The sequence below is a fragment of the Liolophura sinensis genome, chromosome 7, assembly GCF_032854445.1.
Source record: "Liolophura sinensis isolate JHLJ2023 chromosome 7, CUHK_Ljap_v2, whole genome shotgun sequence".
NCBI lineage: Eukaryota > Metazoa > Mollusca > Polyplacophora > Chitonida > Chitonidae > Liolophura > Liolophura sinensis.
This window is the reverse complement of record NC_088301.1, coordinates 6,553,209-6,574,480: the sequence shown is the minus strand read 5'-3', so window position 1 is coordinate 6,574,480 and position 21,272 is coordinate 6,553,209. Positions and strand designations below refer to the sequence as shown.

Here is a 21,272-nt window from a genome sequence, read left to right as displayed (position 1 = left end):
CAGATGTGTCTGGTCACACAAAACCACATTTCTATGCTACAGTTTGTAAGCATAGCACATATCAATAAAATATGTAAAAAAAAACAAAAAACACTTGTCATTATTTTTGAAAAAAAAAAAAAAAAACACAAACAAAAACATGTCTCAAAACAATAGCAGTTACTTTATTTTTCTTCCCCTTATCTTCATTTGCTAACAGGTCCAGCTGTGTTTCGGACAAGAGAGCACAATCTTTTACATCAATATACAAACAGATCATAGGTCTCACACATTAATCTGCCAGAAAGGCGACCAGAAGAGGGTACCTTGCCTTGCCAATAAGCAACAACTAACACTTGTCCAATGATGATGACTTGTGGAGGGCAGCTGATTTTCACTGCAGAACAATGCTTGAGAAGTTCATACATACAGCTATGTGTCTTAAAACTTACTTTATTAACAGTATTTAAACTCATACCGAATGTTCTTTACAAAAATCAGACTTTTGATAGAAGTTCAAAATTATATTACGTGCATAACAAATGTGTAAATCATTTCTTTAACATCCCGTGAAACATACTGTTCCGCAGATACAGTAATTATTAATGTATTTGACTGGAGTTTTATGAAATTGCTGGCTGTCATTAATGGTACAGGGCCACCTGTCTTCAGGTACATTCCTGCCACAAAGTCTTCCCTTAACAGATTTATTACCTAAAGCACTCCAAAGCCTCTTAAGACAACAATGAGTTGACCCAAGTGGGATTTGAACATGCAACCACACTGGCCCAGGGCTAAACGTCTGAATCACGAAAACTATCTCATGAGCCAGTAACCAAATGTTGAAACCTGAGATATAATATGGTGCCGTTAATTCCACTTACTCAAGACTAGTAGCAATGAAATCATCAGTATGTTACCTACACTAACCTGCCAAGTATAAATCATTAGAGTACAAACATTTGCTGAAACATTGCTAATGATAATCAAGTGTATGTTCACCTTGCATAAAGCTGGTATTCTCAAAAAGAATGTCACAGTAAAATAAAAACTTTCCAATAAAATTCAGATTTAACACCAGAATTTGTCATGGGTCAATTTCTTCTGGTTCATTTCGACAGATGACTGATATTCTTCGAGTTTTAGGTACATTCTGGCCTTTAAACACAGAAGAATGCCCCGGCAAAACTTCATGGGTGTATTCATATCTTGCTCTGTCCCTGAAAGACAAGAAAACAATGAATTAGCCCAAGCAAATGAATTTGGATCTTATACAGTCCAAATCAGGTTTTAAAGACTGAGATGTATTTGGTGAGGGTTATATGAAAAAACCACGACAGTTCATTTTATTTACCTTCAATGAACTCAATACAAAGCAGATATTTGATATTTGATTTTTTTTACTGTAACAATGTAACTTTAACCAACCTCCTGCATGTAATAAGAAAGATAGGTTTAATCCTAACCCAAGATGAGTCAATCAAAGATGGTGAGTATCAGTGCCCCACAACGTGCTTTTGATACATCAGAAAGCATATAGGACATGTATTACAAGTAAATTCAAAGGCACCATGCAGAATTTTAAATGTTTGATTAAAAAAAAAAAAAAAATATATATATATATATATATATATATATATATATATATATATATGAGCTAACTGAATAATTAACCTTTGAGTTTTATGAATCTCCTCTAGTTAGTTTTTAAGATACATGTATGAGCAAGCTATTTAAAGCCTGTGTGAACCACGGAACCAAAGAAAAAACTACATACCATAACATCTTCCATCTACATGTAATCTAATAAGGTCTCTCAGTCATAGCATGTGTTGAGAGACCTAAGTGCAGAAGATGGGAGATCCTGTACTTTTCAATAGGGAGGTACAATGACCTCTCCTGACACACTTGGAATATTATCCAGGTAAACTTAAACTGACAAACCCCAAACATCAATGGTATCAAACTGTCCCAAAGGATACTAAATTATTAATGACAAATGTGTGTAATTTTGAAAAGTTTCCGGGTTGGCAAATTGATTTCAATTGTATGACAGCTTTTTCAGTGGGATTTCAGTGAGATATGTTTTAAATTGCAGTACAAGTACCGTAGTCTGAAGTAAAGCACTGTAGTCTGAAGTAAAGTTTGACGTACAGCTATTGTCTATGATTAAAAACTTCAAATTAATCCAGTAGAATTCAAGAGCTGAATTCCAAAAGCTGACAGTAATGTAAAAATAACCATGCTGTTGCCCTTTGAAACCTTTTTCAATGAAATATAATTAAAACTTTTATAATAGTGCCCATTTCCATGAAGCATCCTCAAAGTCATTAGGTATTCCTGAACAAATGATTAATGCAAGTAACATGTTCTAACGCAGCTACTTATATATTTATAAGGAAATTTCTCGAGGAAAAAAAAATGATAATGTCTCCACTTGTCCACTCCCTACTACAATGCATTTATCACAGGCTAGATAAATTTAACGCCTTAAAAGTAGCAATTAGTAAATGATATGGGTGCATCCCGTGGCCGACGTGGTTAGGCACGTCAGCACTGTGCAGTGACCCAGTCGTATGTGTGAAAGTTTTCCAGAAACCTGCAGATGGTCATGGGTTTCCCCTTGGGGCTGTTCCCGGTTTCCTCCCACCATAATGTTGGCCACTGTCGCATAAGTGAAATGTGCTTGAGTACCGGTACTGCCAAAAACACCAAACAAATAAATATATATATAAATAAGTAAATGATGAGGAAGAGCACTCTAATGCCGCAGGAAAAGAAAAAAGAGTCAACTCGAGCTACTGTGAGGACTGGGAAAGATCATTACAGTTGGGCACAACTACTCAGCTACTCTTTTCCGTTAAAGGATTTATGTAGCCAATATAGAAATACTTACTTCATGATGTACAGGGATCTTGGCTGTAGAAGGATGTTGGCAAACTTCATCTTGTCTTTGTCATTCACCAGCCTCATGACACAAGGTGACAATAAGCTCAGGCCTGCAATTGTGTCACCACAAAACTGAAAGGAATAAATGTCACAGCCACTTACATGACTTAGCAAATAAGCAGGTATCAATGTACTGGATATTAAACAGCAACACCAAATCAAAGGTAGTTTGAGTAAACTGGCTGTTGGTTGACAAATATTTGGATGCGCCATATTCATGGCTGCTCAACCACAGTCAGATCTGAGCAAATTTGAGGTAGCACGGGTAGCGGCCCCAATAACCACTCCTGTGTAAATGCCGTCGTAACACTTTCCATTTGCCACACAGCATTTGTTTTCAAATCACTGATGATAGTATGGCCTGGAAGCATTTTACGTGTGAAATCATACTTCACTGGATTATCATTACAAAATTTTGTGTGGCAATTGAAAGGATATGTGCTATGATGTGGATATGACCAGCTAGAGGTAAGTGAAGTGGTTACTTGGGCTGCTACCCATGCCGCACCATTGAGACAAATATGCTTGACTCTGACAGTGGTTGCGCAGCCATGAATATGGCGTATCCAAGTATTTCTCAACTCAGACTAAATCAAAGGTAGCAGCAGCATAATGCGCAAATTTGAACAAAAATTTGCTCAGCAACAAGAATTCTTACAACAAAAAATTTTACCAATTTATTGCATCTAGAATTTTCTAGTCAATAGAGTTAATACCGACCCGAACAGCATCTATATGTGGCTTGATGTAACCATCTTCAGCCAAATCTAAGATGTGGACATAGGCTAATGCAGACACAGTAGGTGGGAAGGCAAACTGCTTCACCCGTTCAAGTATCACTTTGTTCCTGGCTGTCCAGTGCTTCCTCTCTGTTTCTCTATAACCATGAATTGCCTAAAAATATCAGAATAGCGTTTCTGCATATAATACTAACTCGCTGTAATGCACTTACAGAAACACATGAAGACCTGAAACAGATACTACATGTATTCACAAATCTGAATGCTTTAAGTCTACATAAAGAATATGGGCAAGTTGTTCCATACAAAACAACAGGGGTAAACTCAGCCTGAAACTATTTCTATAAGGTGTATATTTCTTTTATCGAATTTTTGCCACTTACTGCATCAGTAAAAGCATTTAACGTAGGATAAATTATGGTGGTCTTTTTGGATCAAATCAAAGCAATGTTACGTCACATCACTTTCTTCTTTATAATTTCCTTTATTTGCCTATTGAACATTCCAAAAATATTTATTTTCTCTGAAATCATCTCTGATGAACTACCTTAAGATAATTTCTGGTAAGTTTTAATTGATTTCTAGGCGCTCAAAATAATGGGGAAAGCAAATTACTGCTGTTTGCCCGTTACCTAACAAACCTCTCGACTTAAGGTTGCAGCCGCGAACAAGCAAGAACTGGGTTTGAGTCTTAATAATCATCTTATGCAGCAAGAACAAAGTATGCGATTTAGTATACATCAGTGTCACCGTCAGCAAATGTGAGATTGCATGAACGGCCACTTCAGTGTCACTGTCAGCAAATGTGGGATTGCACAAACTGCCACTTGAGCCTCACCGTCAGCAAATGTGGGACTGCATGAATGGCCACATGGGTGTCACCGACAGCAAATATGGGACTGCATGAGCGGCCACATCAGTGTCACCGTCAGCAAATGTGGGACTGCAGAAACAGCCACTTGAGCCTCACCATCAGCAAATGTGGGACTGCATGAATGGCCACATGGGTGTCACCGACAGCAGATGCATGACTGCACGAACGGCCACTTCAGTGTCACCGACACCAAATGTGCGACAGCATGAACAGCCACATAAGTGTCACCGTCAGCAAATGTGGGACTGCATGAACGGCTACTTCAGTGTCACCGTCAGCAAATGTGGGACTGCAGAAACGGCCACACGAGTGTCACTGTCAGCAAATGTGGGATTGCATGAACGGCCACTTCAGTGTCACTGTCAGCAAATGTGGGATTGCATGAACGGCCACTTCAGTGTGACCGTCAGCAAATGTGGGATTGCATGAACGGCCACTTCAGTGTCACCGTCAGCAAACATGGGACAGCTTGAACTGCCACATGAGTGTCACCATCAGCAAATGTTGGACTGCAGAAACGGCCACATGAGTGTCACTGTCAGCAAATGTGGGACTGCATGATCTGACACTTGAGTGTCACCATCAGCAAACGTTGGGCTGCATGAAGGGCCACCTGAGTGCCACCATCAGCAAATGTGTGACTGCATGAACGGCCACTTGAGTGTCACCGTCAGCAAATGTGAGGCTGCATGAATGGCAACATGAGTGTCACCGTCAGCAAATGTGGGACTGCATAAACGGCCACATGAGTGTCATTGTCAGCAAATATGGGACTGCATGAACGGCCACATGCATGTCACTGTCAGCAAATGTGAAATTGCATGAACGGCCATATTACTGTCACTGACAGCTAACTGCCACCATCACACTACACAAACAGAGAGGGCGGGGAAATACACTTGAGGTAAATTGCTATCTAGGTAGGAGTATAATTCAATGCATCGTAAAGAAATTTGCTTGTTTTCAATTAAAAGTTTCAATTTTACCAGTCCTAAAACTGGTTAAGTTTCCACAATGAATGACTTACTACACAAGACTTTATCATGATTTATCAATGAGATTGACAGTTCAAACAGTTTTGGATCAGCCTTGGATGACCACGCTACGCTCTTTTTTTTTATTTATTTTTTTTTTATGATGCTCACGTGGTCATGGCTGGGTTCCTTTCCCCCCAGTGGGAAGAATTGTAAAATTTCGGAAAACAGTAGATAACTAAACTACCACGCCTGCCCAGTCACTCCTTCACAATGTCTAGGGTCCTAGGGCACCCAACTATTAAAATCCTGAGATGCTGATCATCCCAAATGTAAATATCCATCCATATTTATTGAAGTGCAGCATCTCTGCTCATTTGCCATTTACGAAATGGCCGACAAACAGCTGGGTATGAAGCTATCTCTTCCTTCTAATGCTACTTGTGACGTCCTTTTGTTGTCATACGATCATGCGATGGCTGCTTTTTGTCCCCTTGACATTAGATGTACAAATCGCGTGCCAGGGAACCAAACTAGAGCATGTGCTGTTGCCTGGACATGGGAGCCTTCACAAATGAGGGCAGTATGGGTCAGCTGTTTCGTATCCAGCTGCCGTAGATGGCAGCGATTTCGTAATGGACAAGTGAGCAGATATGTTGGACTTCAATAAATATGGATGAATATTTTCCTTTGGGATGATCGACATCTTGGGATTTTATTTATTTATTTATTTGATTGGTGTTTTACGCCGTACTCAAGAATATTTCACTTATACGACGGCGGCCAGCATTATGGTGGGAGGAAACCGGCCAGAGCCCGGGGGAAACCCACGATCATCCGCTGGTTGCTGGCAGACCTTGCCACATACGACCGGAGAGGTAGCCAGCATGAGCTGGACTTGAACTCACAGCGACCGTATTGGTGAGAGACTCCTGGGTCATTACGCTGCGCTAACAAACTGAGCCACGGTCGCCCCCTCTTGGGATTTTAAGTCGGGTGCCCTAGAATCCTAAGCATTGTAAAGGAGTGACTTGGCTGGCGTGGCAGGTTAGTAATTGCCTGTTTTCCGAAATTTTACAATTCATCCCACCGGGTCGAAGGGGACCCAGCCATGACTCCGCGAGCGTCAGAACAATAAAAAAGAGCATGGCGTAGTCATACAGGGCTACTTTGGAAGGTTTTAGGTGAGGAAGTTGAGGGACATATACTAACATTATCCCAGTGGGCATATTCGTATCGTAGTCTAGAGAGATAAGGAATCATTTCTTCAAGTAAATGATGTTCTTCTTCTTCACTTATAAAGTCTTTGTGAACGAGCATGTCTTTTGACAAAATTTCTTCAGTGTTGCTGTCGCTGGCTTCTAAGTAATCCGGACACACTCGTTCGTGTTGGGGTGATGACATCGATGCATTTGGTGAGTGTAAACGGTTAGACAGAGTACAAAACTCATGCTTTATCCACCTGATCGACAACGAGCACAAGTTCAGATGTGCAAACAACGTTTTGGTTAGCCGTTTTGAGCGAGTTATCACGGCCAACGACATGACTTCAGTTTCAGCTGCATAACACGTCGTCTGCAAATTTACGGGGGGGGGAAGTTGACCTCTTTGACCCGGAAGTTTGACAGTGGCGCTGCTGACGACTGCGCAAGTTGTCATTAGCAACCAAGTTCTAACAAGTCTGTCGGGAGACCAGTGTTAAGCATCAAATTTAACTCATTTTAGTCTTAATTGACAGGAGTCGAAACCGCAAACAAGTAGGTAAGCAGATTTCGTCCATCTCTGTTGGATGAATATGCGTGCGAGGTAGCAAATCATGTCGGTGGAATTATTTTCGGCTTCCGACTCGTGCAGTTACAAAGTTGTCATCGTCAACATTTGACACGATCTCCAGGATATGCCACACGCCTGCTTGTATACTTTCCTCCCTCTGTGTAATTTTCACTCAAGTGACGACTGACGATAAGTGCATGGTTGTTTAGTATAATTATATGGTTGAAAATTTGTAATAGTAGGTATTTGTAATATTATTTATCACTTAATACGATCCATTTGTCAACTTAAATATTGCACATGTATGTATTTAAAATTTAAACAAGTAGACCTCTATTATGCTATACTTTACTATACTGTATTAAGTAGGCTATACATTTATAGAAATAGAAATTAATATGTTACCATATTGTGTGCATGCTATTGTTAATGATTTTAACTATTTTTTTAGCAGTATTTGTCATGAGACAAAGATACGAACATTCATTTAATTATTCATCGTTTTTTGTTCTTTTTTCCTGTTCTAGCTTGGCCTGACTTACACAGGAAAGATGTCTATTGCTCTAGCAAGCGCAAAGCACATATTTGGGCTTAAGTCCAAGGTAGCCAATAACATCTGCTACCATGATGAACAGACAATTGTATACCCGTCAGGGTCAAATTGTATTTTGTACAACATTGACCAGAAATCACAGAAATTCATCCCAGGCAGTGATAAGGGAGAGGGGATGACAGTATTGGCTGTCAGTCCAAACAGAAGATATGTTGCAATTGCTGAAAAGGGAGAAAAGCCGACCATAACTATCTATGACTTGCATTCTCAGAGAAAAAAGAAAGTGTTGACATCTCAAGATGTTCAGTCAACAGAGTATGTCAGTTTGGCTTTCTCACCAGACTCAAAATACCTGGTGGCACAAGGTGGCAAACCAGACTGGACTCTGCTTTACTGGACCTGGGAAAAATCGAAAGTTCTAGCTATGACCAAAACATCCAACCCACAGAACAATCCCCCCATTTATCAGGTAATAGAGCTGCATATGCATTGCAATGTGAAATACAACATATTTCTTGAAGTATGTACCATGTAATTTGTATGGCATATATGAGTTATTGGGTATGAAGTATTGATTCACTATACCAATGAGTTGACAAGTACATTGAGGAGTAATATCTATACATGATTTTATTCTGATGGTATTGTTCTGTGATAAATACAGTATAAAGAAAATGGGGGGGGGGGCGGAATCTGTAACTCAGTAATGTCCCAAATGGAGTGCAATATATTGTGTGTCAGCCAAGAAAGTCCAAATACATGTACTTTTGTTTTGGTCCCACCCAGGTATCCTTTAACCCACAAGACAACACCCAGCTATGTGTTGTTGGCAATGGAATTTTCAAACACTTCCGCTACAGTGAAGGAAACCTGAAGCCTTTCAACTTCCAGAAGATAGACCCTCAGAACTACCTGTGTCATGCATGGGTGTCAGACGAGAGAGTTATTGTGGGGACTGATAGTGGGAGACTCTTTCTCTTTGAATCTGGAGAACAAAAATATGAATTTAGTCTTACAGACAAAAAGGAGGACAGGTACAAACTTTTATACAGATTTTTCACAATTATTTGTTCTGTTTTATTTGTTGTTTTTTTTTTCTTATTCAGCTTAAGGACAATATTTTGATTATTGAAGAATGCAGTTAAGTACATCTATTTTCTCTCTTTGTTGTTGCTTTTACTCTTATGTGTAATGATCTGTAGTGGGAGAGATATTTGTAAAGAAGTGCAACATGCACAAAGCATTTTTAAATAATGGGCTTGTGTTGTTCGAGAGAACTAACTTAAAATATTGATGTACCGCCTCTCTACAAGTGCTCGATTTTCAAGATGTTTTTTGTTTTGTCCAGGTCAAAGGATGATGAATTGAGTGGCCCTCCACAGATCACTGCTGTTGTAGCCTACTCCAAAGGTTTTGCCTGCGCTAATGGACCAGGCTCTGTCCTGCTGTATGAAAAAACAGATGACCGTGATTACTTCAAGCGAACTAGGGAAATAAAGGTATAAATGGTATTTTGGTTTGTTAATGGCATTGTCAGATTTCTTGATGTTTCATGGATGGATTTGAGCGGCATAATAATTATACATCCTCATCATCAATCAAAAAGGATTTTTAAAGCAACTGCTTGATGTTATTTCACACTAAATTAGATTGGTAGAATGAATGAATGGGGGTGGGGGGTGGTAAGGAGTGTGGGGAATGTCACACGTGAATATTTAATGCTGTGTTATATGTTTCTTTTTTGACTGTTGATAACACAAAGGGCCAGTTGTGTGTAGCTTTGCTGACTTACAGTTATTAATTTAATAGATTATGGCCTTATGTTATGAAATTTTTAGGTGCTTCACTTTGGTGCCATTGAGTTTCTGTAGAGAAAATGAGTGAATTCAATTGATCCACACTGTTACTTGTGAAATTTGCAATAATAACAGCAAAAGTGGTCCATATTCAAAATGTGTTCAAAGTATAGATGACCTTTTTAATTTCATACATGTATTTTATTTGTTCAGATTCCATCAGACACAAGCAGCGCGGATCCCAGTCGTGCCACGCGCCAGATCATCACCTGTCTGACTGTAAGTCCATCGGAGGAGACACTGGTTGCCAGCACAGATCTTAACCAGCTCTACTACATCGCCCTCTCTAGTGCTGACCTCAGCAAGGTAGGCATCGCTTGAGCTGCACAAGCACAATTAGGGATTCACGTCATTCATGTGAGCAGTGCAGGTCCAAGTAGTGATGTGTCCTACGGCAGAAGATAGGTGTCAATGACATGGAATTTTCTGAGAGTCTTAGTTTGGTGAAATAGTTTTCCTCCATGATATAAACCCAAAAGCAGTTATACAGGCAAAAATGATTCATTGAAACAAAAGTTAGGCTACATAGAGTTTCAAAGTAAATGTATATATCTCCATCAATGAAAAAAATACCTCAAACTGCTAATTCCACAGGACATACTGTCTTATGCCTTGACTTCATAACCTGTATTTTTTTTTTTACTAATTTATCCAGCAAATGTTGGGATTTATTGGCACATTGGCAATATCTCAGCTGTGTCAGGACATAAATGCTACATGTTTTTCTTGTTATCAGGGAGACCTGGCCCACTTTGAGGTATTAGCTCAGCCCTTCCATCACGGCAATGTCACAGGCCTGGATGTCTGCATGAGGAAACCACTTTTGGCCACATGTTCTATGGATCGCTCCATTCGCATCTGGAATTATGAAAGCTGGTTGGTTCTTCTCAAATGCCTCTTAGCATCATTAAAAACGTTATTCCATTAGTCAGTGCTCAGTTAAATTTCCATTTCATAAATTCAGGGGAAATGAAGGCATTAAATAATTTGTTGAATTCAACTATTTATTATGTAGTTTAGATAAGGTATCCTATATCCCAGTCCTGGAATATCAGTGAAGGAAAAGGAGCACATGTGACATAATGGTTTTTTGGGGGAATAAATTTACTGTTAGATTGTAATTGTTGTTGTAATGTTTACAGCAATCTGGATTTGTACAAAGAGTTTGCTGAGGAGGCCTATAGCATTGCTCTACACCCCTCTGGCCTGTACATACTGGTGGGCTTCAGTGATAAACTGCGGCTAATGAACATTCTCATTGATGATATCCGTACCTTCAAGGAGTTCACTGTCCGCGGCTGCAGGGAGGTGAGAAATAGGCCTTAGTTACCCATTATATTTTTGTGCGTCAAAAATGACTCACTAGTTTTGACCACCAACGGTTTACATTCAGTTATATGCACAGATTGGTATCAGTGACTGTGAATTGAAACTGACATGAACTCCGAAACACTTGGGCAGTTACTGAATTAGTTTTAGAAGGTTAAAGGAAATAACTATGTAATTTTTTAAAACTTTGGGTTAAGTTTTTCATATTTGATAAACTGTATTTTACTTTAAGTTTGTTTTTCGTAAAGAATGTACTTTCAGAAGCACTTAAAGACTTGCAATATATGATAGTCCTGATGCCAGCAATTCAGTTTTTCTGATAAGAAATTGGCTAAACTTCACAAAAAGTGGATGAATCAGTTAGAATCAAGCAAAATGTGCCAGCTGAAAAGTGCTAAACCTACAGTGATGTTTGGTATTGAATAGTCCAACAACCCCACAGTTTCCTACAATATATCTGTCCCAAAAATGTCTGATTACAGGTTACAGTAGTAATTTTGACACTGGTCTTGAGTATGGTGTCACTTTTGATGTGCCCTCAACACTAAGCTTGCTTTCAATGTTAATGGTAAGATGATGTGTGTGTGTTTCAGTGTGCCTTCAGTAACGGTGGTCACATGTTCGCTGCTGTGAATGGTAACGTCATTCACATCTTCTCCACAACAACCTTTGAGAATGTCAGTAACCTGAAGGGTCACAATGGCAAAGTGCGCTCAGTCGTCTGGAGCACGGACGACATGAAGCTGGTGTCTTGTGGCATGGACGGGGCCGTCTATGAATGGGACACGGTCTCATCCAAGAGAGTCGGGGAGAGTGTCCTCAAATCCTGCAGTTATACCTGTGTCACCGTCAGCCCAGATGGCAAGACAACATTCGCTGTGGGATCTGATCGCTCCTTGAAAGAGATTGCAGATTCTACGGTAAACAAACTTTATGCAATGCAGTAGGTGAAAACCATAGAAAAAGGTGAATTAATATGGAAAAAAAAAGGAGTTAAATATTCAAACATCTCAATGTCATGACACATATATTACTAGTTTTGCACCATGTTCTGTTTTAGAAATGTCTATGATTGATTTACCAGTGCTTACCACTGATTTAAAATGTAGATTCAAAATCCCAAACAGAAAGAGAAAATCATTGTCAAAGTCAGAGGTTTGGGTTTGTTTGAATTTTCAGCAGTTTAGACTGAATGTTTACATTTGACATTTGTACAAGCTTTTTATAGACTTTTTACAGCCATTTTGACCAAGCAGATTTTATTTCTTACTCTTCAGATTCTGCGAGAGATGTCTACCCAGGAGCATATGCTTACGTCTGTGGTGTTGTCCCACTCTGGTCGTATGTTGTTCGGTGGTACAAACATGGGGTCTCTCTGGTCTGTCCAATACCCACTGACCAGCCCTGGGGCGTGGCAGGATCACCAGGGTCATGGATTGGCCATTACTAAGGTATGACACTTAACTTAATATCTTTTGTGGATGTTTAGGCAAATGGAAGTCTCATTTGATAATTGGTCACACTAAGGGGGAACAACTGTGGCAAAGAGGGGATAAGCCTTGTTAAAGTTGAACATTGTACATGTTTTCCTTAAACACACACACAATTTGAATTCTCATATTATCAAAGTCTGTTATCAAAATATGTTATTAAGTAAAATTCAAAACTAACAAGATTTAACCAGCCCTGACAGCACAGTTTGTAGAGCATCCGCTTCGGAAGTGGTAGATCCAGGGTCAATCCTGGATCAAGTCACACCTAAGACCTTAAAAGAGACAGTTGTAACTTCCTCGCTTGTCGTTCAGCATGCAGGGGATAAGGCAATGAATGGTTGACCTGTATAAGTATAATGGCCCGGGCGGGGCAGCTTACTTGCCTTTGGTAAGGCATCACAGTGAAGCAACACTAGATAAATGAGTGATGGAAATGCGTCCAGCAACAAGGAGGCAAATTACATGCACTCTAAAGATTCCTTCGTCATCATATGACACCATATAAAAAATTGTTAAGTACAACGTTAAACCCCAAGCACTCACTCACTCACTAACAAGATTTTGCACCTGTGTTTTTTTCACCTGTTGTGAACGTAAAAACTAAAGGAATATCATGCAAAAGAATCAGTTTTCACCTTCCACAGATGAAGATAACATATGATGACCAGTACCTAATAACTGTGGCCGAGGATTCGTCAATCATCCTGTGGAAGATTCAGGACAAAGAAGGACGTGGCCTGAAGAGGGACAAGGAGGTGGGCTGGGCTGAGGAGATTCTCATCACCAAGAGTGACCTGGAGGAGAAGGTATGTCATAAGATGAAGGAATACTTGTATAAACAAAAATAAAAACTCATGCTGGGGAAGAGATCATGGTGAGCTTGTGAAGGAATCTTTAGAGCTTAATGACATATGGAAGAGAACAGGTGATGAAACTAACCTGAAGGAATACTGAAATTTCAAGTGATGACACCATGGTGATGTTCTTCTGGGATGTGACATCACTTTACAGCATGGGTGGGCAGATCAGTGCATTTTAACATGGGTATGTATACACAGTAATTAAAAATTTTTAAATGACAAACAATCCTCTAACCTAAATATTTCATGAAATAAGAACTATGGGTAGTATTAATTATTGTATACACCCGCCCACGTTAAGCTGCACTGATTAGGCTCCCCTCTTCACCATGACGTCTGCTGTGCAAATTTGAAACTCTGATATTATAGGACTTGAATGCCATATCATGCCTAAAGTGGATGAAGGGATATTAAACATAAATATGTGGTTTTAAGATAAGTTATACCGTATAAGCAGATCTTCTGGTACCGGCAAATGGCTGCTCCCAGGTTGTCAGTGAGTTGGTCATTTTTCTGACTTTAGGGGAAATGTGTTCAAACCAGCATCCTTCTTCTTTACATATTTACGTTTGACTACCAGAGATACAGGGCTGAAGAATGATATACATGTAGTTTGTTCCTTATCTTTAAGAACTCCATGATGGCAGAACTGAAAACCAGAGTAGAGGAGTTAAAAATGGAAAATGAATACCAACTGAGACTGAAGGACATGAACTACAATGAAAAGATCAAAGAACTGACAGAAAAGTTTATCCAGGAGATGGAATCCTTGAAAACCAAAAACCAGGTGAGAGGAAATGAGAAAAACAAAAGCTACATACAAGTGTAGGATGAAAGTGTACACAAATGAGTAACGTGTTTCTAGTCAATAGGAAAACTGGCTGCCAAATAAAACCTTTTATAATGCAGATATTAGAATTGGAAAACAACATTGACATAAATCTGTTTCAGGGTATATCTAAAGAATGTTTTTTGTTGTTAGGCCAAAAAATGATAATCAATACCTAAAATATTATGGGTAATTCTGTATTATATTGTTTAACTCATATGGTGTCACTTTTGTAGGTTTTAAAAACTGACAAAGATAAGGAAGAAGCCAAACACGAGGAAGAAACAGCAGAACTAATGGAAAAGCAGGCTAAGGAATTACAAGATCTGGGTAAGCTTCTATAAGACCTTGTAAATTCAGAGTAAGCTCTGATGAGGTCGGATTGTAGATTTGGTGGAGTTCTTGTAGGATATCATAAAGTTATTGTGTGATACAATGAAGTGAAGATACAGTTTGGTAGATCTGCTGGAGTTATTGTTGTAAATGGTGTACTGTAAGATCTGCTTGAGATACCAAATGATCTTGGGTGTTAATATCTGCATTGTGTCTTACCTACAGAATCCGCTAACAACCAGAAGCTGATGCTGGAGTATGAGAAATTCCAGGAGCAGCAGGCTAAGATGATGAAGATGCAGGAAGATTATGAGCGTCAGCTCCAAGAGATGGAGGAAACCAAGGCACGCTCCGAAGAGGAGCTGACTGAATATTATGAAATTAAGCTACAGGAAATGACAGCTAAGTTAGAACAGGTAACAACAGCTATGTGCATATTAACTGTATGCTGTGGACTGTGAACCCTTGCCATGGTTCAGTTGTCTGGGCATCTACAGTTTCTCAACACAACCAAAGCCAATTTAATGAACTATTCAGAGTTTGAAAATAAGATTTTAGAGCTTTTATTTTTTTGTGTATAGAAAAGAAAAGTTTGACCACCTCATCAATGTTGTCTTTTATCAAAATTTAAACTTGCACTTCCAGAAAATGTAAACTCCAGTGAAGGTAAACCTTATGAAAGTTCAGTTTTTAGGCTGTTCAGAGTCACAAAAGCATGTAGGCAGAAATGATTCAAATTTTTAACTTCAAAGGAATAAAGTGAGCATCAAGAGAAAGGTCATAAAAACTGGCAAATGCGTCACCCGAGACAGGGATTTATAGATTTTAGGTGTCAAAATGGAAAGTCTTTCCAGTAGCAATTAAGTGATCAGTATGTATGTGCTTTGACTTCAATTGGCATCATGTTTCTACCCACAGTCCAGTGAGGAAGCCAGGCAGCACAGTCGGGAGTATGAAGAGACCAAACGTCAGATTGAGGAGGATGCTGACAGAGAAATACTGGACATCAAAAACAAATATGAGCGAAGACTGAGGGATGAGAAAGAGGCTAACATGAGACTGAAGGGCGAGACAGGCATCATGAAAAAGAAGGTAACTGCATGTGTCATTGACAACAGCTGGGACTGTAGCACACATCAGTGTACTTCATGACTGTGACTGGGATTTCCAGTTGCAAACTTAAAACAGCACTTTCTAGATTCTGAGTCCAGGTTTCTCTACTAGACTCTGGCTCTCTCTCCACTACACTGAAGGAATTTTCCCTCCAGCTGGCATCGAGATAGCGCTTATATTTTACCCTGTTATGTCACACAGACAGCAATTGTTAGCAGTAAATTTTTCAAAACTCCTCTGAGGTTTCTGTAGTGTTGTTTAGGATTTAGTTCAGTTATGGCTCTGCATAATGCTGGCTGCCATCGTATAAGTGAAATATCCCTGAGCTAGGCACAAAACACTAATCAAATAAATAAAGAGCTCTGTGTGTCTTTCAGACAATTCTTCAAATTTTTTATTTAAATCTATCAACATGGGCCATTCACACAACAAGAAATCTGAGTGGGAAAAGTAGGAAAACATATGTACCTTAAGCGGTTGACTGTTAGCAAGATGTTGCACCTGTTGCAAATTTGCGCTTTATTAAGGAAAAAGGTTGACATATTACTCCCTCCATATAGATGTCGGGTATGACTGTGACATTACAGATACACATACTGATGGTTTACTATTTGTACTATTTGTCCAGTTCACCAGTCTGCAGAAAGAGATTGATGATCACAAAGAGGAGATTAAAAAGTACCAGGCTGAGACGCAGAAGCTGAACAATATCATACGTAATCTGGAGAAAGACATTGCCGGCTTGAAAAAGGAAATACAGGAGAGAGATGAAACCATTCAAGACAAGGAGAAGAGAATCTACGATTTGAAAAAGAAAAACCAGGAGTTGGAGAAGTTCAAGTTTGTGTTGGATTACAAGATCAAGGAATTGAAGAAACAGATTGAGCCAAGAGAAAACGATATCAAGAATATGAAAGAACAAATTCAAGAGGTGAGGTTTTATTACGGGAGGAATTAAAATGGCATGGCTTTTATACTTCTGAAATGCTGACATATGAAGGAAGGCTATGTGTTAATTATCAGAATCAAGTTAATGTCAAGAAACAAAGCCAGAAATCTGCTAACCTGCATAGTGGAGCAACTGGTTTAGATATGTTCATAAAAATCCCCGTTTGTGAGTTATCCCAGCTTCATGACATAATAAACATTTTTTAAATGCATTTTTGATCGTAAAAATGTGAGGATGTAACATGTAAAGCTATAAACTATCATGACGAACTGGATATTATGTACACAGGAAATACAATGTAACAATATTACAAGTATAAAAGGACACATCGGATAAGCTGATAAGAAGATTCTTGGTACAAGTTCACAGTCGGTGCACATTGTAAAGTTGTAACAGTGAATGTTTTTGTTACAACAACTCATCAACTATGGTAATAATTATATTCTTGTTACAAGTATCCAGCAGTTACGGTGAAACAAGGTTCTCATTACATGTATCCAGCAAATATGGTGATAACAAGGTTCTTGTTACATTTATACACCTAGTGCATATAAGAAGTTGTGAATAATAACAAGCTATATAACGCTGTGCCTACAGATGGAGAGTGAGCTTGAGCGGTTCCACAAACAAAACACCCAGCTGGAGCTGAACATCACTGAGCTGAGACAGAAGCTGAAGGCCACGGACAAGGAGATGCACCAGGAGAGACAGCGGGTGCGTGATGTGGAGGCAGTGGTGCGCAGGTTTAAGACAGATCTGCACAACTGTGTGGGTTACATCCAGGATCCCAAAATGTTGAAGGAGAGCATTAAGGCACTTTACCAGAAGCATGTGCAAGAAGATATTGTGAGTACATTTCAACAGTTCTAATTTACATGTGTTTTTTATGCGTGAAATCATTTTGTGATTTTTGTGCCAGTCCATTGATTTACCATGTTTTTCCTTTATTGAGTAAAGGAGGCAGGAGGAAGTGTGAAACTGTAATCATGTGAAGTTTCTGTGTGAAATGCAGACATGTAGAAAACAAGATTAATGGTGAATGATTTGGGCACAGTTTTTGTGTTGAGATGTCACTGTGTGTATGATTCTCTCCCACAGACGGAGTCAGCTAGTGTTGATGCAGACATCCAGAAGGAATACAGCCGACAAAGAGAACACCTGGAGCGGTCTGTGGCCTCTCTCCGCAAGAAACTCACCAAGGACTCTGAGATCCACAGAGCTGATAATGTCCGCATTATGCAGGTAAAGATAATCAGGCGTACTTTGAGTCGTGCTTTTCCTCCTAGGGTAACGCAATACACGAATACAGGCTCGTTTGATTGTTGGTCATAACATCAAAAGTGATATGGAATGGATAGTATGAAATATTCTGTGTAAGAGGTTCGGGGTACTTCTTGTCACATGTACGCTTCTTAGTGTATGTACATACCCTTCCAAGGCTGCATGGGTTGTAATTGGCATACTCTTCTGGAGGACCGGCCCCGATAGCACAGTTGGTAAAGCATCCGCTTAGGGAGTGGTAGATCCAGGGTCAATCCTGGTTCGAGTGACACCCAAGACCTTAAAAGAGGAAGTTGTAACTTCCTCACTTGTCGTTCAGCATGAAGGGGATAGTGCAACGACTGGTTGACCCGTATCAGTATAATGGCTCAGGCTGGGTAGCTTACTTGCATTCTTTGTCGTCATATGACTGAAAACACATTAAGTACGATGTTTAACCCCAAACACTCACTCACTCGCTCTTCTGGAGGTCAGCACATTGCATGGTCATCATTAGCTGCTTCTCTGAGGAAGGTTTCATGAAGTGCACCTTGCTAGGCAAGCCCTTAACTACCATGATAATGTATGTTGTAGAGAAAGAAATTGCATTTTGGTTAAGGGCTACTACACACAAAGTAGTCTTCGTGAAACCTCTGACACACTACAGTGTATATTATGAATTTCAAAACTACAAGGTAGATAGATCACTGAACCATGCCTTTAGCTCTGTGAGGCAGCATTCTTTTATTTTTATTGTTCTTAAGAGAAAAAGTTTGAATTTGTCAAGGCACAAAGTTAATTCATAGGAGTTAATTCAGCTATTCATGGAGATGCTGCATACTTCTAGATAGTGAGAGAGGGGACTAGGTTCACACTGCGTCCTTCAGTCAATCAGGAAACAGTTGGTCTTTCTGAATTGAAAGCCTGCATATGGTTTCACCAAGACAAACTACAAATCAAGTGTGAGTTTTCACATCCATGTTGAACAAAGCCAAGGCTGTAAATATACAGTTCACGTTTTTTCTTTATGGTTCAGTTCAACTTTGAATCCTGCTTCACCATGAGAAGTTGCAGATCATGTTCCTTATCAAAAGAGCAGAATAGCATTATTACCTTTGACACAGACATCTAATTCATCAGCAGCTTGGCAATGTAAGATGCTTACAACTGAATGCCACTACAATGTGTCTTTTTTTTCAGGAGAACGTATCATTGATCAAGGAGATCAATGATCTGCGACGAGAGCTTAAGATGGCTCGCACACAGATCCATGACTTGGAGGCCGCTCTTGGCCTTCACAGGAAACAGAAGAACACGGATCAAAACACCCTGGCTATCATAGCCGCCAAAACACCGGGGGCTCTGATGGAACGTGACTTGGACGAGCGCAGGAAAATCATTGACCTCCAGAAAATAGAAATCCGCAGACTACGAAACCAGATAGAGGAGTTTGGACTAATGAGTCGGACGTCATCGGGAAATATGAGGTTACCTCCCATGGAACAGTCAGCGTAAAGTTCTGGGTGATGTGCCTCCGCAGTCTTACTGGGTTTCCGCTCTGACTGCTATCAGTTCGTATAATATTTATTGTGAATGGTTGCAGTCTATTTAACAAAAAGAACGAAGTCTACTTGTGCATGCCTCAGTATTATTTTTGTAACCAGTAGTAGGCTTTATTCACCTTCATGTCTGTTTAGAGATTGCTGCATGCAAATAACAACTATGGACAAAAGGATGTTTGTATAAAGATTGTACGTATTCAAGCACCAAACTCTGTTGTTTGTTATGGATGTGTTAGACAAACTGTTTTCAGCAACTGTGATATTGTTTCCATTTATATGGTAATAAAGAAAAACTATAAACTGGAGACATCTTTTCCTTTTGTTATGTTAGTCCCGACAAACTTATGTGAAAGCATGGTCCTACAGTTTTTACAGAAGAGACGGCCTACATTGTCTTCAACAATTCCATAAAGATTATCAGTTATAGTGCTGCATCAATTGAGAAGATGTGGTGGTTCTACTTGTACACAGTACCTTGATTATTGTTTGACAATATCATGCTCATGATTATTACATTAACAAGAATGATGAGAGAAAACCAGACAGACCCCTAAAGCCCAATGCTCAAAGACAACACTTGTTGTCGAAAATGGGATTTCCAGATCTTATGTGCCGGGAACGACTGTGCTAGAAAACTGGATCTGAAGATTTAGCTTGTTTATTTTTCGGCAAAAGGCACAAATGAGCCAGAAAGAGATTTATTCCACCCATGTGAAACACTTGTGGGATTGTTGCCATTTACATCAACCAGCGTTAATGGAAATGTCAGGTGAACATGGACAAAATGGTAAATTCTGACCAATGTTGTGGCGCTTTGTTCTGTCACATGACACCGATTTGTGCTTAAATTCTAAAAACAAGTGTGTGGGGAAACTGATATTCCAGATATCTGCTTGGCATTACATGGCTTAACATTTCACAGCACAGTTTCAGTTACCAAGCAAATGCCGACTTGATTCAGAATACTGTGGTCATGGACCCTAGGTGATTAAATGGTGGCCGTTTTACGGGTGGAGGAAAAAATGAAGACTTGGTTCGTTGAACAAGACTGCTGGTGCCTATAGCAGTTTTGGATTGATTTTGCTGTAACACCTTCACCTGTGAATATTTCACTTATACAATGGCAGTCTCGTTCATGAAAACCAAGCACGGTCCTCAAAAAAACACCACAATGTTTAGGCCGCAGTTCATGTCATGCAAAATCCTGCTTCTCTGCCTCAATTTTCTTTGAATTGAGAGGACTGATCAGAGTCAGATAACAAACAAATCTTACTCTAAAGTGTGATTTCTCCTGCATGACTTTCACTCCCACTATATGAGGATCTGTTCTAAGCAAGATTGATTTTGAACTGAGATTGGGTCATATCAAATGACCAATACTGATTACTTGACCATCCACTTCACAAGAACTAGAGGACATATAGCAACACAACATAAAGATGCAAATATTTAGATTTCCATTTAATCACACAATTCACAAAGTACATGTATGTATAGCATAAAAAGAAAATTCAAATCCCAAATGTCACCATGAAAACCTTGTATGTTTCCTGACTACCAGTCATAACTAGAAAATGTTCAGCTGACACATAAGACAGAGCAATCATTCTCCAATGTAGTGGTAATACTGTTTCTTATTCCTCTACTGTAATAATTCTTCAACCTTTTCGCATGTTTGCAAGGTGTTTATTTAAGCATATTCTGAAGGCCTTGTTCCGTGTAGGCTGTTAAAATTATACTTTCATGAAGCCCTAAAATTGGCCAATCCAAGCAAAGTAGTTTTGTCTCCAAAATCAAATTGTAAATGTGCATAAATTGCCCTTAAAGTTGTTCTTTTTTATGCGAA

At 39.4% G+C, this 21,272-nt stretch overlaps 2 protein-coding genes across 3 annotated transcripts; one reads left to right on the top strand and one right to left on the bottom strand.

Annotated features, from left to right (window-relative positions):
- Positions 1 to 161: 161 nt before the first annotated feature.
- Positions 162 to 7,102, bottom strand: LOC135471505 (alpha-ketoglutarate-dependent dioxygenase alkB homolog 7, mitochondrial-like). The gene is made up of 4 exons (XM_064750766.1): positions 6,729 to 7,102; positions 3,649 to 3,822; positions 2,876 to 3,000; positions 162 to 1,199 (listed from the first exon to the last, which is right to left on the bottom strand). Exons 1-4 carry the CDS (start codon positions 7,059 to 7,061, stop codon positions 1,067 to 1,069), a joined length of 765 nt encoding a protein of 254 aa, XP_064606836.1. The 5' UTR covers positions 7,062 to 7,102; the 3' UTR covers positions 162 to 1,066.
- An 83-nt stretch (positions 7,103 to 7,185) lies between these two features.
- LOC135470296 (cilia- and flagella-associated protein 57-like) lies at positions 7,186 to 19,724 on the top strand. Of its 2 annotated transcripts, none has more exons than XM_064749149.1 (18): positions 7,186 to 7,273; positions 7,817 to 8,311; positions 8,629 to 8,876; positions 9,191 to 9,341; positions 9,852 to 10,004; positions 10,435 to 10,574; positions 10,841 to 11,006; positions 11,621 to 11,947; positions 12,305 to 12,478; positions 13,165 to 13,326; positions 14,012 to 14,167; positions 14,446 to 14,539; positions 14,768 to 14,958; positions 15,461 to 15,634; positions 16,284 to 16,586; positions 17,202 to 17,450; positions 17,703 to 17,846; positions 19,065 to 19,724. In XM_064749149.1, the coding sequence occupies exons 2-18, from the start codon at positions 7,841 to 7,843 to the stop codon at positions 19,377 to 19,379; spliced, it is 3,618 nt and encodes a 1,205-aa protein (XP_064605219.1). In that variant the 5' UTR covers positions 7,186 to 7,273; positions 7,817 to 7,840; the 3' UTR covers positions 19,380 to 19,724. The 2 variants fall into 2 exon arrangements, with proteins under 2 accessions (XP_064605219.1, XP_064605218.1); XM_064749148.1 differs by having other exon boundaries at positions 7,186 to 7,277.
- The last annotated feature ends 1,548 nt before the right edge of the window (positions 19,725 to 21,272 follow it).

Coding starts and splice junctions, on each gene's coding strand:
- LOC135471505 (XM_064750766.1), bottom strand. CDS start 7,061: ATGTCGTTGGCCGTGATAACTCGCTCAAAACGGCTAACCAAAACGTTG. Junction 3,823..6,728: donor AATATGCCCACTGGGATAAT/GTTAGTATATGT, acceptor TGATATTTTTAG/GCAATTCATGGTTATAGAGA. Junction 3,001..3,648: donor CACATATAGATGCTGTTCGG/GTCGGTATTAAC, acceptor TATTCCTTTCAG/TTTTGTGGTGACACAATTGC.
- LOC135470296 (XM_064749149.1), top strand. CDS start 7,841: ATGTCTATTGCTCTAGCAAGCGCAAAGCACATATTTGGGCTTAAGTCC. Junction 10,005..10,434: donor CTAGTGCTGACCTCAGCAAG/GTAGGCATCGCT, acceptor TCTTGTTATCAG/GGAGACCTGGCCCACTTTGA. Junction 11,007..11,620: donor CTGTCCGCGGCTGCAGGGAG/GTGAGAAATAGG, acceptor TGTGTGTTTCAG/TGTGCCTTCAGTAACGGTGG.